Source organism: Puma concolor, chromosome C2, assembly GCF_028749965.1.
Source record: "Puma concolor isolate L17-30 chromosome C2, mPumCon1.1.hap2, whole genome shotgun sequence".
Taxonomy (NCBI): domain Eukaryota; kingdom Metazoa; phylum Chordata; class Mammalia; order Carnivora; family Felidae; genus Puma; species Puma concolor.
Genome location: NC_141675.1, coordinates 141,461,010 through 141,477,072, shown reverse-complemented (window position 1 = coordinate 141,477,072; position 16,063 = coordinate 141,461,010). Strand labels below are relative to the sequence as shown.

General features: G+C 44.9%; 1 protein-coding gene across 3 annotated transcripts in view; it reads right to left on the bottom strand.

Moving 5' to 3' along the window:
* Nucleotides 1-5,786, bottom strand: part of JAM2 (junctional adhesion molecule 2) — a 63,111-nt gene extending 57,325 nt beyond the window's left edge. Inside the window, exon 1 of one of the 3 annotated variants that reach the window (XR_015240395.1) lies at nucleotides 5,238-5,785. Coding sequence is in view for 2 of the 3 variants with exons in the window: in XM_086675777.1 (XP_086531903.1) it covers nucleotides 5,238-5,304 (67 nt within the window). In the remaining variant the exon portion in view is untranslated. Of the gene's footprint in view, nucleotides 1-5,237 lie in introns of all 3 variants that reach the window. The other 2 variants (XM_086675777.1, XM_086675778.1) reach the window with 2 other exon arrangements.
* Between the last annotated feature and the right edge of the window lie 10,277 nt (nucleotides 5,787-16,063).

Genomic DNA, 16,063 nt, shown 5'->3' with positions numbered 1-16,063 from the left:
TCAGGAACCTATACATGTGTTATTTTACATGGTAAATAGGATTTAAGATTGTAGATGGAAGGAATTAAAGTTGCTAACCAGCTAACTTTGGGATGGATAGATTATCCTGGATTACCTAGGTGGGCCCAGCGTAATTATGAGGGTCCTTCTAAGTGGAAGAGGGAGGCTAAGAGACAGAACCAGATTGGTGGCAGCCTGGCACCGCTGGCTTTGAGGCTGAAGGAATGGGACGATGAGGCGGTGGCCTCTAGAAGCTGGAAAAACACCTTGGAAGCTGATTCTCCCCTAGAACCTCTAGAAGATAGCTGCCCTTTGCGTACTTTGATTTTACTTTTTTTTTCTTTTTTTAGTGTTTGTTTATTTTTGAGAGAGAGAGAGAGAAACGGAGTGTGACTAGGGGGTGGGGGGAGAGAGGGAGACACAGAATCCGAAGCAGGCTCCAGGCTCCGAGCCGTCAGCACAGAGCCCAACGCGGGGCTCGAACTCATGACCTGTGCGGTCATAACCTGAGCTGCAGTTGGACTGATGCTTAACCGACTGAGCCACCTAGGCACCCCAAGCGTAATGTGATTTTCACCACGTGACACCTATTTCAGACTTCTGGTGTCCAGAACTTTAAGGTAATAAGTCCGTGTTGTATTAAATCTGTGGTAATTTGTTTCTGCAGCAATGGGAAACTAACACAGTTGGGTTGTTTTTCTGAGTCCCAGTCATGTTAAGAGTAACCCCTCCCAAGAAAACAGTACCTGGTTTTAAGTTTTCTTTCTCTGCTTTTGCCAAAGTAAGCACTTGACCTACATCCTGGCCCCCTTTGCCCCTCCTCGACTTTATCTTCCTCAAAGCATCAATCTGGCAACACAGGAGTACTGAGTCAGCAGTGCTATGCGATGAAAAGGTTATTTTAAATAATGGCCTTTACAGAGATCTTCTGGTCCGACTTCGACAAACAGAGCAGCGCTAGCTTGCATAGTTCAAAACATCTTCTCTGCCAGCGAGGCCAGCAGGACGAAACCAAAGTGATAGAAAATGGGTAGAGCAAACATACGCAAATTCACAGGCTCCTCTCATTAAGCTGCTCCGGGGGAAAGAGAAAGGAGTGCTCTCAGCCAAGGGGAACTCACTGTTCTCTTTCCGCTAACTCTTTGTTTTAGACTTATTTTTGAATGCCATTTGTGTCTGAGTCTTTTTTTTTTTTTTTTAATTTTTTTTTTCAACGTTTATTTATTTATTTTTGGGACAGAGAGAGACAGAGCATGAATGGGGGAGGGGCAGAGAGAGAGGGAGACACAGAATCAGAAACAGGCTCCAGGCTCCGAGCCATCAGCCCAGAGCCTGACGCGGGGCTCGAACTCCCAGACCGCGAGATCGTGACCTGGCTGAAGTCGGACGCTCAACCGACTGCGCCACCCAGGCACCCCTTGTGTCTGAGTCTTAAACCGGTCATCAGGTCGACCAGCAAGCCCAGTTTGACCTTTACGTTCATCAAACAATTAAGACCATGCCTGGATGGAGCCAGTTCTCCCCCCACAAATGGATTGTGCTTTGTTCTTAACGATGTTTACAGAGGGCAGGATTTTCCTGGCACTGGATCCCTGGTGTGCTGTTTTGGGTAAGTCCCACCCCTGGGGCAGAACCTTGTGATTTTGCAGAAGATCCAGATTTCTCTCGGCTCCACAGTCCTCATCAGTTGATGAGAGATTACAGACTCACAGGCCAAGTGGCCTGGCTTTGGTTCCAGTCCAGATTTGAGGACCGACTGCTACCAGCCATGTAGTGTTAAGAACAGCACATTGCCCTCATTCACATTTGACTCCTTGGCTTAGATGTCGCCTCAGAGAAATCGGAGACGTCACCTACTTAGAATTAGGGCTTCGTGATGTGTATCAGAATCATTAATTCCACCCATACATTTCTTTCATTTATTCCACCTCATTCTCTTCAGAGCTGGTCAACAGGTATCTATTTACACTTACTATTAGCCAGGCACTGTGCTCAGCATTGCACATACACAGTGGTCAAACATGAAGAAATTCTTCCCCTCGTGGAGTTCCCATTTTAATGGTAAAGAAAAATACAGTTCCACTAAACACACAAATAAATGTCCATATATCAACAGGTACACTGAAATCATAGTTTAAATAACAGCAGCAACCACAAAAATCTTCTAGACTACTAAGAAAGAGATGAAAATACGGGCAAATAGAAATGAAAGAATGGTATAAGTGTGATATTATATATATAATAGGATCAAGGATAAAAGGGTGGTACAGTTATATTTGGGGTGGATATTAAGAAGATGAGTATATAATTAGAGCATAAGAAATCCACAAAGTCTTTTCCTGAATGAAGACAGCGGAAAGGGTTCAGTGCTTGGATTCAAAAAGAAAGAGAGAAGTCCAATAATCTATGGAACAAATCCTCAGATCCTCAAATCCCCTCCGTAAGTGAGCTTTCCTGAGCCTTGGGGGTCATTATCTGTAAGTTGAAGATATGTTCAGTCTTGTGCATTTTTGAGAACTTAAAAAAAGAATATTCAAGAAAGTCCCTAGAACAGTGGCTGATATATACATAGTCTGTAATACCCAGTTTTGGGATCTGGACATGAAACCTGAATGGATAAACCACAAACAGGATTGTGGAGTGAAACCTGGCCCTGAAGAAGACTCTTGTTTTTCAAGAACACTGACAGCACGTTGGTTTCTAACTGTTCTCCACTAAAAGGAACCAGGGCTCCTGAGAGAAATGGCTCATCCTAGGACTAGAGCAGGAAATACACACGATCAGCATGAAGCATTTTGTGTTGCCAGAAAGTGAGGAGGCACTAAAAACAAACAAAAATGCACATATACATTTATACAACGAGAGGGTTATGTCCAAGGATACAGAAACCACTGGAAGAACTCCCAATGGCCAAAGCTGGAAGAATGTTAGCACTAAAATAAATACAATCATATTAGACTGTAATCCAAAGTATAAAATAAATATTCACAAGCCCATACTGGTATAGAAATCATGAGAAAACATCAGAAAAATACCCACTAAGGGCCATCCTACAAAGTACTTCACCAGTACTCCTCCGACGTGACAAGGTTAAAAAAAGGTAAGTCTGAGGAATTATCACAGCCAAGAGCCTAAGGAGACATGACTACTAAGTGTAATATGGTATCCTGCATGAGATCCTGCAATAAAAAAGGACATTAGATAAGAATGAAAGAAATATGAATAAAGTGTGGACTTTAGTTAATGATCATGTGTCAAAATTGTTTCATTAATTATGACAAACGTAACAGACTAATGTAAAATATTAATAAAAGGAGAAAGTGGGTGTGGTATGTATGGGAAATCTCCGTACTATCTTCACAATATTTGTTTAAATCTACTGTTATAAAATAACAAAGTTAATTTTGTTATTGACAAATGAAATGAAATGAAATGAAATGAAATGAAATGAAAGAATGAAAGAAATGAAAACATTCTTGCAATGCCAGACTTTTAGGCATCCTAGGAACGATATGGAAAAGATCCCCCCACACACCCAAATTATTCCTCCACTGGAGTCGGGGTTAGAAGAGCCAATGGTTAGATTTAATCAAAGCCTGAAGAAGAGGTTATTCCGCCCATTTGATCACTGAATAAGAAGGAGCAGAGTAAAACCATTTGGTCTGTTTTCAATTAGTGACAATTCTTAAAGTCAGTCTTGTTTTAATTTGAAATTTAGGACCATCAACAAAATATGTATCTTTCCCAGCAGTTTTGTTACAGTTGCCCCACTGTGTGTCTTTGCTGCCTTTCTTCATCACTGCATTTCTTTTGTGTGTTCAACCTGATTCCAATTGATATTTCAAAATTGCATAATGGTTTTATTGTGAAGCCTTGCCTCCCCGGTTTGATTTTCTATAATATAGGTCAGCGCACCCCGTTCCCTGAGACAACTTGTGCCTTCCTCCCCCAGGAACAAAGCTCACGTCACGTCGAGTTCAGGAATACTCACTTTGGCAGTAAGAGCGTGAGAAAAAAGTCACTGTATTATGGTATTAGACACTTATCTGGCGGGTTATTTTAAATTTTTTTTTTCAACGTTTATTTATTTTTGGGACAGAGAGAGACAGAGCATGAACGGGGGAGGGGCAGAGAGAGAGGGAGACACAGAATCGGAAACAGGCTCCAGGCTCTGAGCCATCAGCCCAGAGCCCGACGCGGGGCTCGAACCCACGGACCGCGAGATCGTGACCTGACTGAAGTCGGACGCTTAACCGACTGCGCCACCCAGGCGCCCCTGGCGGGTTATTTTAAATATTATATTACCAGAACTTGAATAGCAACAATAACCCATTCTGTTAAAAAAAAAAAAAAAAAAGAGGAAAAAAAATAAAACAAAGTAAAAGGAGGTTTGCTTATAAGTGCTTCAGATCTATTGCAATTTCGTCCATTTTCCTAAAAAGTTAAGGCGAAGAAAACAAAATAATAGGAAGCGTTCCCAGGATTTTAAATCTCATGAGCTCAGAATCCGTGCAAATCCTGTTTAGAACCACCCCGTGAAATTGGCTTTGGGACGTCCCCCCGCTACTCGTTCATTCAGCTTCTGAGTCTTTCTAACAATCATTCCGCTGGAAGTCCCCTGAGGACACAGCAGCTGGCTGGAATCCCCAGACCAGACTTCCCTAACCGAATGTAGAAGTGCAGGTGGAGAGGATAAAAGGAATTCTGGCTCAGCAGTCGCGAATTCCCCTCATCCGCTGCCCCACAAGTGCACTGCGTCGCACCCGTGCGGTCGGGAGCCTCGGAAACCCGAGAAAAACTCTGACCCTCCCCCCTTCTCTGGTCCTGAGGAGTGTGGCCAGCGCCTGCCTCCCTGTGATGCCATCTTGAGATCTTAGCATCTTAGAAGTAGTGCTTGAGTTGTGCGTTCTGTTCGCGTCCCTGGGTCTCTGAAAACTTACCCCAACTTTGCAAGAAGCCTGCTGGTGTGGACTCTTAATGTTCTTGAGCCAGAACTGACAAAATCGGAGGCTATCGACCGCGGATGCCCGCCCTCCCCCCGCCGCCCCCGCGCCGGCCCGCACCCCGATTCCCGCTCGCCCGGGCGCCAAGCCAGACGGCCCCCGCGGCACACGCGCGCAGCCCGGGGCGCCAGAGACAGCCGTCGGCGCGCGCCGCGTCCCGGGGCTGGAGGTCCGGGTGGGGGGAACGGTCCCAGCACGCGCGGGCGGAAGGGTGGAGGTACCCCAGCAACTTACAGCCCAGGGCGACCACCAGGTAGCGCAGCAGCAGCAGGAGGAGGCGGTGGCGGCTCCTCCTCGCCATCTTCTCGGGGTCCGAGCTGGCTGCGCCTCGGAAGCCGAGGGTCCCAGCGGCCGGAGCGCGGGACGGCCCGGGCTGGGGGGGTGGGGGGGCCGGGCGGGGGCTGAACTTCTGGGGCAGGAGAGGAGAGGCCGGCTCCGGGGAGACCAGGGGAGCGGTGGGCGGACCCCAATGGATGTCAGTTTCCCCCTGCCGGGGGCGCCTTCTCAGCCGGCCGCCTAGGGGCAGGTCTGGCTTGGCGGGGGACTTGGGGGTGGAGGGGTCTGGGCTGTTCCTTTTGTGGGGTGGAGGGTGGGAGCGGGAGGGCCGTGGATGCCGGGCGAGGTGTGGGCTGGGTCCTAATGAGGGGGCAGGAGGAGGCGAGGAGCGGAAGGGAAGCCCCGGCGGGCGTCCCCCCGCCCCCGCGCCGCCGGGATTGATCGGCTTTGTGTCTGGTCCGGCGCGGGGGATGCCAGCTGTCCCCGGGGTGAGGAGCCGGGGGGGCGGGAGGCGCGGGCGGCGGGCGCTCGGGCGGGGTGGGGGGGGAGGCGGCGGTGGAGGGCAACTCCGCCCGCCTCGCTCCAACTCCTTTCTTCCCTCTCCTCGGCACAAAACTTTTCGGGTTTTCAGCCTAGGGGTGGAGATTTTTGGAAAATTTCTGTCCAACGGGCGAAGCTGCGGGGGGGCGGGGGCGCTGCCGGGAGATGGGATCGGCCGGCTCCGCCTTGGACACGAGAGGGGAAAAAAAAGAAGAAAAAAAAAAAAAGCAATGAGGACTCACGCTGCAAGGCAGGGCTCCGATTTTAGCAAGAGCCTTGGCCCCTTCTCAGCGTAAGCTTTGTGCTCTTTGGAGAGTTAAGGTGTGTTTTGTGTTCTTTGCTTTTCACGTGTCAGAGTTGGAAGTTCATCTAACGGTGTGAAATATTTATTATGTTTCTTTTCTTTCCAGTTACATAACTGCTGCCTGTGGAGTTTTCCACATGTTAAAACTCTACAGCTGCCCTTTGTCAGGTTTATTTTTGGTCTACTGTGCTTTTAAAAGGGAAACCCATTATGAATGCTCTGTTGCCTGCTTTAAAATTGACCTGCACTTATACTGCACACACTCCAAGGGCTAAACAGACAATTTTTCTATTTGCTCCCAGGGACCAAAAATGTCTGGTGCATTCAAGAATAGTGACAGGTCTGGAAAAAGGCCATTCCCAAGAGAAGAAATTGTGATACATCAGTTTTTCAAAGGTAGAATAATGGATAAAGTTCTGAATAGAAGACAGTTGATTTAGTGGTGTGCACATGAAGAATTTAGCTCACTGGACAAAGGCGACCAGAGTTTAGATATGCGGAGCTGTGAGGAATGAGACCTCCCTGCTGTTTCCTTGGTGACAGGGATGGAAGCTTGATACTCAAGGCAGGAGACGGGCAGAGGACCCAGAAAGTCAAAATGGCAAAAACGTAAGAGCTACACTCCAGTCAAGCAAGGGGAGAGGACACAGATTTAACAACACATTTTTATGCCAGTTTTCTGGGCAGTGACCAGAAAAATATAATGCTTTACAAGAGTTGTTGGCATTCTCTTTTCTTGTTCTTGCCACTATGGATCTCTTTTGCTCCTCCCTAAAGACACACACAAAAAGGCATACTTTTTTTTTTTTTTTCTGCGACATCCTAGGTGAATAAGTGATTCACTCAGTTGTCATCAGTTAAAGCATTTGTCAAATAGCTACAGTGTGTTGGATGCTGGGGTACAATGATGAACAAGACTGAGTCTTTGCTACTAACGAGCTCACGGTCTTGAGAGAGAAAGTCCCATCTGGAAAGATTTCTAATATCACCTAAGTGTTGTGGGAGAACAGAAAATAATAACAGCACTTTTTACTGAGTGCTTTCTCAGTGGGGGAGTCTGGCTAGTGCCACACTGAATCCCCCAACAACTCTGTAAGGGAGAAAATGTTATCATTCCCACTTTGCAGATGAAAACTGGACTGCTAGATGCCAGTGGCTTGTTCAAGGTCAAGAATAAGGGGGATGTTTCTCTATTGAAGGGTGTGTGCAGGGCTTTATAAGGCATGAAAAATTGTAGTTGTTGAAGGGAAGAAAATAAGCAGATGGCATTCTAGGTAGAGAAAAGAGCAAGATGGAAAGCTGGAAAATTCTGGCTTGTTTAGGTAAAGCAATGTTCTACAGTGCCAGCAGAAGTGGCGAGAACCGAAGAGGCGGTTGGATTATGAGAGTCATTCAGTGCCATACTACAGACTCTGGACCTTATCCTGCAGTTAAAGAGCTTTTTGAAAGCACTAGAGTAGGATATGAACAGAAGAAAAAAAAATCATGTTTTAAAACTGTGCTATCCCATATGGCAGCCTCCAGATCCATGTAGCTGTGTCGATTTGGATTCAGTCAAATTTAAAATTCAAGTCTCCAGTCACGCTAGCCATGTTTGATGTTCTCAATAGGAACATAGGGGGTAATGGTTAATCTATTGGCCAGTGCAGATATAGAGCATTTCCATCAGTGCAGGAAGTTTTACAAGACACTGCTGCCTTAGAATGATGACTGGTATGGAAATGTAAAGTGGATTAGAGATCAGAGAATCAGGAGGTTAGATAATTCTGAAAACTATTGCAATATTCTGAGAAAGAGCTGAGGCATGAGGTAAATGATCACAGTGGGAGAAGTAAAGAAGCAAGTAGCTTCAAATGATATTTCACAAACCTGGTTAGCAGGATTGTCATGGATTAGGTATGGGGGTGACAAGGGGGAGAGGGTAACTGAGATTTTTAGCCTGGGTTGGTGTATGCGTTTGTTATAAATAGCACATTAACTCAATAAGAAACAGAGGGAGTATACATAGTTCCAGCAGATTTGGAATGAGTTGACTGATTTGCTAGAATTGCTCACAGAATTCAAGGAAACTTACTGACTTACTGTCCCCTGTTTATTAAGAAGGATGCAACCAAACAGCCAGATGAAGAGATACATAGGGTGAGGTGTGGAAGGGTCCTGAGCACAGGAGCTTTTACCTCATGGAGTTGGGGGACACCATCCTCCTTTATATGGATACATTCGCTAACCTGGAAGATCTCTGATCCCTGTAGTTTAGGGGTTTTTATGGAGGTTTTGTTAGGTAGGTATGACTAAAGAAATCATTGGCCATTGATGATTAACTCAATCTCCAGCCCCTCACCCCTCTGGAGGTGTGAGGCGGGGCTGAAAGTTCTAACCCTCTAATCATGCCCAGGTCCTTCTGGTGACCAGCCCCCAATCTGAAGCTATCTAGGAGCCCCCAGCCACTAGACATCTCATTAGCATTCAAAAGACACTCATCGTTCCAGAGATCCCAAGGGTCTTAGAAGCTTTTGCGTTAGGAAACTGGGACTAAGATCAGATATTATAACAAAAGATGCTATCAGCCCATCACTCGGGAAATTACAAGGATTTTAGGAGCTCTGTACAGGAATCAGGGATGGAGACCAAATCTATATGTCTTATTATATCACAATATCACACTATACAGTCTAGTAATTATGCTTCTTGGAATTTATCCAAAGGAGCCGAAAAACTTATGTCCACACAAAAACCTGCTCATGGATGGTTGGAACAGCTTTATCCATAATTGTCAAAACTTGGAACCAATCAAGATGTTCTTCAGTAGGTGAATGGATAAATAACCTATAGTACGTGCAGACAGTGGAATACTATTCAGAGCTAAAAAAGAAATGAATCCATGAAAAGAACTGGAGGAACCTTAAATGCAGATCACAAAGTGAAAGAAGCCAATATCCCCAATGGCCACATCTGGTATGATTCTGACTATATGACATTCTGGAAAAGTCAAAAGTATGGGGGCAGTAAAAATCAGTGGTTTTCAGGGATTAGGGGAGACAGAGGGATGGATAGGTGGAATACAGAGGATTTTGTAGGGTAGTGAAGCTACCTACCTTACGGCGCTGAATACATATCAACATATATTTGTCCAAACCCACCCATAGAATATACAACACCAGGAGTGAACCGTAATGCAAACTGTGGACTCTGGGTGATCGTGAGGTGTCAGTGTAGGTTTATGAATTTGACCAATGTATCATTCTGGTGGGGGATGCTGATAATGGGGGAGGGTATGTGGGAAATCTCTGTGACCTTCTGCTTAATTTTGCTGTGACCCGAAAATTGCCCTAAGAAAAACCCCCAAGATCTAGCAACAAAATTAAAACAAACCAAAGGAAGACCTGGAGAAAGATCACAGAAAAGAGCAGCCAAAAAAGAGCGAGAGGAAATGGGAGAGAACTAGGAGCAAAGGTGTTTACAGCGTCACAGGCCAAGAGAAGAGCACTGAGATTTCTCCTGCAGTCAGCAGTTATGAGGGCACTGGCCCCTTGGACAACAGAGAAAGCGAGCCTCCACCCAACTTTTAGAAAAAATGTGGACACTTGTGTTCCATGCTTAACAGGGTATAAAACTAGGGCATGGGATAGAAACAAATACTGACGTGATTACAAACATCAGCGGCCGGATGCTGGAAGGAATAGCAGTGGTTAATACTGCACAGTGAGTGCTTGGGAGCTGGTTTCATTATCTCCCTGATGGCAAGAATCCCTGCCCTGAGGCAGCATGGGGCAGTTTGTCTGGAGGCCTGGAGGGGAAACACAGGAGTCCCTCAACCTCCCTTCTATTCTCCGTGCTCCTACTGGGCTCCCCCTCTCCCCACGTGTCATAATCCCTCTTACTATGACACTATACACAGTTTTGTCAGGCCAGCATCCATGGGGACTTGGTGCTTTGGGACATCTTACCATTGTTTCTTTCCACCCACCCTCATTCTGAATTCAAGGGAAGGTTGAGGAGGTGTGGAGGCACACTTCCTGAAGCGAGCAGTGGAGAGAAGGCTGGGTTTAAATTGAGTGACTTCTCACAACATCTCAGATTTGGTATTTCTGTGTTGGATGGGTTATTTTTCTTCCTGGGTGTGGAGAAGATGCTGGAAAGTGTGCCCACACTCTGCAATTTAGAGAAAAGAAGGGGGAAAAAAAGTCTTTCGTTTCCTGAACCACATAGATTCCCAAGTGTCTCTCCTATAAATTTTAAACTGTGGGTAGAATTTAAGGTCTTTAACTAATGGGATTCTTATGACTTGTCCCTCAATTATTATCTCCTCAGATCACTTTCTGGAATAAGCCTCATTTCGACATTCCATTCTGATATGTATATAAGCACACTCATGGCTTGTGTTCAAACCACATCCCTTTCCAGCCAGATAAACCTATTCAGAGAAACCCACAGTGTTTCCCCAGCATGCAGCCTTCATTACTGTCCCAAAGTGACATCTTTCTTCAGGTACATTATAACAAAACTTTCTTCCAAGAAAAACAAACAAAAACCTCTCACTAGCCTCACCTGGTTCTAATTACTACAAGCAGGAATATCTTTCACATTCTTTACTCTCATATGATTTAACATCACTAAGGTGGTTCTACATATCAATTAAATGAAGTTCATCGGCAATCAGTAAATTATTAATACTTTCATTTTAAAAGCACATTTATTATCAACTCAATGGTTGGCTTCTTTATTGAATGACAATTAGCAATTTTATAAAGAATTAGATAATATAAAAATGGTATTTTTTTTGTACATGAAATTTCCTTGGGGGAGGAGCTAGCATCTAACAAACATTTGCTAGGATCAGTGAAGAAGGGACAGGCACCAGTTAGTCTATAAGCATGGAATCATAACACCTACAACTTGGGGAGAACTTAGAGATAATTCGCAGCTCTGTTCCTCCCTCCGTTCTCCCCTTTCTCATGTCACAGTTAAAGAGGATAGATAATGAGACCCAAACAGTGAAATGACTTACTCAAGGTCACATGGCTAGATAAGAAAAGAGCCAGGCCTGGAAGGGACACTATTTTGGGGTGGAGTCCCCAAAATGGATCCTCTGCATTGGCTGGGAATAGGTTTGCCTTTCTGTATACACCTTGACCCAAACTATTACCTGATTTTCCCCCATGGATCCCTTGCCTGGGATGACGACACTTAACATGTCCTAATTAAAGAGAGAGTGGGAAAGGTAAGAACTCTCCATTGTGTTGCAGGGAACTCTGCCATCACATTCAACATCTGGGATCTGGGGCAATACAGCCCAGAAGAGAGGATACTGAAAGAATTTAGGCAAGATTCAATGATTCCTCCATTTGGTCACTGCTCTCCAGGACACTCCTAACGATAATGATACTGTATTAATTGTTCACATTTATTAAGCACTACTTATGCCTGGCACTGTGCAAAGCCCATCATAGGTGTCACCTAATAAACAACTTTGGGAAGAGGGGCTATTATTATCTTACAGATTGGAAGAAAGACTTAAGAAAACGAAGTCCCCGATTCAGGACTAGGCCACTACGAAATAATTGAGCCAGGTTTACACCCAAGTTATTTGGACTTCCGAGACCCATGTTCTTAACTGCTAAGGTATCTGAAAAGATGGACTCCAGTGGAATGTGTTTCTCTCTTTTCATAGGATGGAAAAAAAAAAAAAAAAGAGATATTATCATGGGTATTATCACTTAATCTCTATCATGATAATGGCATCTTCATGTGTTTGATTTCTGTTTGAGATTTTGCATGTTCTCCACAACAACCCAATGACAGAGCTGGGGAGAGGTAAAATTATGCATATCTCTAACTGACAGATATCAGTCTGAACTTGAGAAACTCCAGATGCCAAGTCAATGGAAATATCTCATTTTTCTGTATGGTTAACATTCAGGGTAACCTGGGTGACCAGCTGGGTAGGTGTAAGCAGCCTGGCTACATGGGAAGCACGTTGTTGAAAGCGTGACTGGCTATGATAGGGTCCTACCTATGTCTTGTTCTTAAAGGAGACCTAGAGACTTAGCAACCTGCCCACACAGGTAGTGACCCCAAAAGATCTGTCTCCAAAGGCCCTGCTATTCCCCATTCCCTTGCTTCAGCCATTTTGCATAATGTTTTTATTTATTTTTGAGAGTGAGAGTGAGAGTGAGAGTAAAAGAGAGAGAGAGAGAGGAGAGGACAGAGAGAGAATCCCAAGCAGGCTCCACACTGTCAGTGCAAAGCCCAACGCAGGTTCAAACCCACAAAACGCGAGATCATGACCTGAGCCGAAACTAAGAGCCAGACCCTAGGTGCCCCACTATTGTTCATGTTCTAATGACCCTAAACATGTCTCCAGCTTAGATCTCTCAAAGTCCAGATCAGTTTTCTCTATTTTTAGAACATCTGTACATAGATGGGCCACACAAAATAAATTTCAGTTGATTTTAAAAATGTGAAATTAAAATTGAGTCTAATATTGAGCCGATTTCATTGATTCTTCACCCCATCTCATTTTTCTCCTTTTTAAAAAAAAATTTTTTTTTAATGTTTATTTATTCTTGAGAGCGTGAACAGGGGAGGGGCAGAGAGAGAGGGAGACACAGAATCTGAAACAGGCTCCAGGCTCTGACTCAGCACAGAGTCTGATGCGGGGCTCGAACCTACAAACTGTGAGATCATGACCTGAGCCGAAGTCGGACACTTAACCGACTGAGCCACCCAGGCGTCCCCCCCTCCCAACTTTTTTTTTTGTTACCTTCCTCCTTCTCTTCCAACCTTTCTGTCTTCCCATTACCTACTATGAAATCAACATCTACTAGAGGCCAACCGCTGTGCTAATGGTAGGGGACACAATGAGGCACAGTAACTGACAGTGCCTCGTCTCTGGAGATGTAGGTAGGGGAGACAGACCTCAATCAGGCAAAGCGAGCTTGCACTCTAGGGGAGCTATTAACAAGGGTTTGGCTGGTTGGGGTCAGGCTTCTCTGAAGAAGTGGCACTTAGCCTGAAATCTGAAGCAAGTAGAAGACAAGTGGAAAGAACAGTCTATGACGAGGAACCAGCATGTGCAAAGGTGGGCAGGTGGGGCTGTATGCAGCACTACGCTTGAGAGGGAAAATGATGGAGACCCTGGAGTGCCCGCTGCTTAAATCCTTCAATGGTTTCCAGCAGCTTTCAGAATAAAAGGATTTCCAACAGGGAATGAAGCCCTGTGTTTGTCATCATGCTGCCCCAGGGACTTTGCATACCCTATTCCCTCTTTGCACTTGGGTCTTCATTCTTTGTCCTCCCCGCTCCCCCCCCCCCCCCGTCAACTTTGGTATTCTCTAGCATTTATTAAATATATTCCGAACATTGGGCACCATGCTAAGCTCTTTTCATTTTGTCTATTTTGACTCTCGTAACAATCATATTAAATAAGGAAATCTGTTACGTCCATTTTACAGGTGAGGTCACTGCTATGGAGAAATTGAGTGGCAGGTCCCGAATCATGACTGGGATTCCGTGGGTGGTAAGGTGAGCTTTGGGACAGCACCCGGCTCACTCCAGCCTCAATTTGCTTAACCATTATGTGCACTGCTTCCCATATGCTTCCCTCTCACACGGTCAAAGCCTACTTATTTTTCTGTCTCTGCTAAAATGCAGTTTCCTTAGGAAACTTCCCTGCCCTTCCTGATTGGATCAAATCCTACCATTGCAAGCTCTCATTACCCCCTTCCTCTCCGGCATCCCAGTTGGGATATCAAACTCAATTAGTCATAACCAGTCACCAGTAGTAGACTGTGGACCCCATGAAGGCAGAAGTTTGTCTAATTTTTAGTTCACTATTATAGTCTCTTTTACCAAAAAAGGGCTTGTCAGTTATTAAATGCTCAATAAATATTTGGCTACTAGATGAACATACAGATCGATAAATGTTTGACGAGAATGTGATTGTACTGTAAGTTTTTTTTTAACCTAATAACTTAGTTTCTTTAGGCTGCTATAACGAAGTACCAGATACCAGGTGGCTTACAAACAACAGAAATCTATTTCTCACATTCTGGGGGCCAGAAGTCTAAGATCGGGGTGTCGGCATGATGAGCTTTTAGTAAGGGTCCTCCTCTGGGTTGCAGACAGCCAACTTTTCATGGTATCCTCACGTGGCAGAATGAGAGCTGGTTGCTTCTCTGGCCTCTTTTTATATATATGTACATAGATGGGCCACACGAAATCAATTTCAGTTGATTTAAAAAATGTGAAATTAAAATCGAGTCTAAAATTGAGCTGATTTCATTGATTCTTCACCCCATCTCATGTTTCTCCTTTTTTAAAAAAATTCTTTTTAATGTTTATTTATTCTTGAGACAGAGACAGAGCATGAACAGGGGAGGGGCAGAGAGAGAGGGAGACACAGAATCCGAAACAGGTTCCAGGATCTGACTCAGCACAGAGTCCGACGCGGGGCTCGAACCTACAAACTGTGAGATCATGACCTGAGCCGAAGTCGGACGCTTAACCGACTGAGCCACCCAGGCGCACCCCCCCACTTTTTTTTTTAATACCTTCCTCCTTCTCTTCCAACCTTTCTGTCTTCCCATTACCTATTAATGGTATTAATCCCCTTCATGAGGGTTCCGCCCTTATGACGTAATCCCCTTCCAAAGGCTCCACCTCCAAAATGCCATCACATTCGGATTAGGGCTTCAACATATAAATTTGTGGGAAGACAAACATTCAGTCCATAGCACCCAACAGTATCTTTTTCAAGTCACTGGTACTTTTAAGCTTCAGTATCTCCATATGCCCATCTCATTGCCCAGTGCTCTGTTTTCATTATCTCCTTCGATTGCACACTGGAGGAAGTGAGGGTAGGAGTGAGGTCCAAAACATTGACACAGGCCACCCAGTTGGTCAGTGGCAGAACAAAAGATGGTTCCATGTCTGCCTGCGTCTAAAGCCATTACAACACTGCCATGTGACCTCCGCTCTTGTGACCATCTTTGCGAGTAACCAGTCTACTGCGGCAGCATTACTTATGGCGCCTTTGCATTTATTGTAGGGATTTCATAATTATTTGATGGATTCATATTTCGTTTACTTTGAGGTGGGTTTGATTTTTTTAACAGCACAAAGTATGACACACATTCTTTTTTTTATTAAAAAAATTTTTTTTAATGTTTATTTTTGAGAGCGAGAGAGACTGAGCGTGAGCAGGGGAGGGGCAGAGAGCGAGGGAGACACAGAATCCGAAGCAGGCTCCAGGCTCCGAGCTGCCAGCCCAGAGCCTGACACGGGGCTTGAACTCATGAACCGTGAGATCATGATCTGAGCCGAAGTCGGACGCTCAACCACCCAGGTGCCCCTATGCTACACATTTTTATGTACCTGTCTCCAAAGGTCCCACTATTATTATTGTCTGTTACCTCAACGTAGTTGTGCGTAAAAAATTCGGAAGTTTTTGGCTCATGGCCAAACTGACAATGGCAATATTTGAGTTTTTAGTAGTAGAGTCTCTTACCTGCTTATTTGCCAAGAGAGTATTTCTGCCATTGAACCAAAAAAGAAAAACATGACTTAAAAGTATTCTTTGGGGGCTCCTGGGTGGCTCAGTCGGTTGAGTGTCCACCTCTTGATTTTGGCTCGGGTCATAATCCCAGGGTCATGGGATCAAACCCTGTGTTGGGCTCCACACTGAGCATGGAGCCTGCTTGAGATTTGCGCTCTCTCTCTCTCTCTCTCTCTCTCTCTCAAATAAATTTTAAAAATTAAAGAAAGCATTCTTTGCATTTCGGTTAATTTTTCTTGAATTACAGATAGAAAAAGATAGAAGCCACTGCAGCCCTTTGTCTTTAGCCCTAGTCCTCAAGCCCTCTTTTGAATTTTTTTAAATGTTTATTTACTTTTGAGGGAGAGAGAGAGACAGAGAGAGAGGGAGAGCACGCTCGCGCAC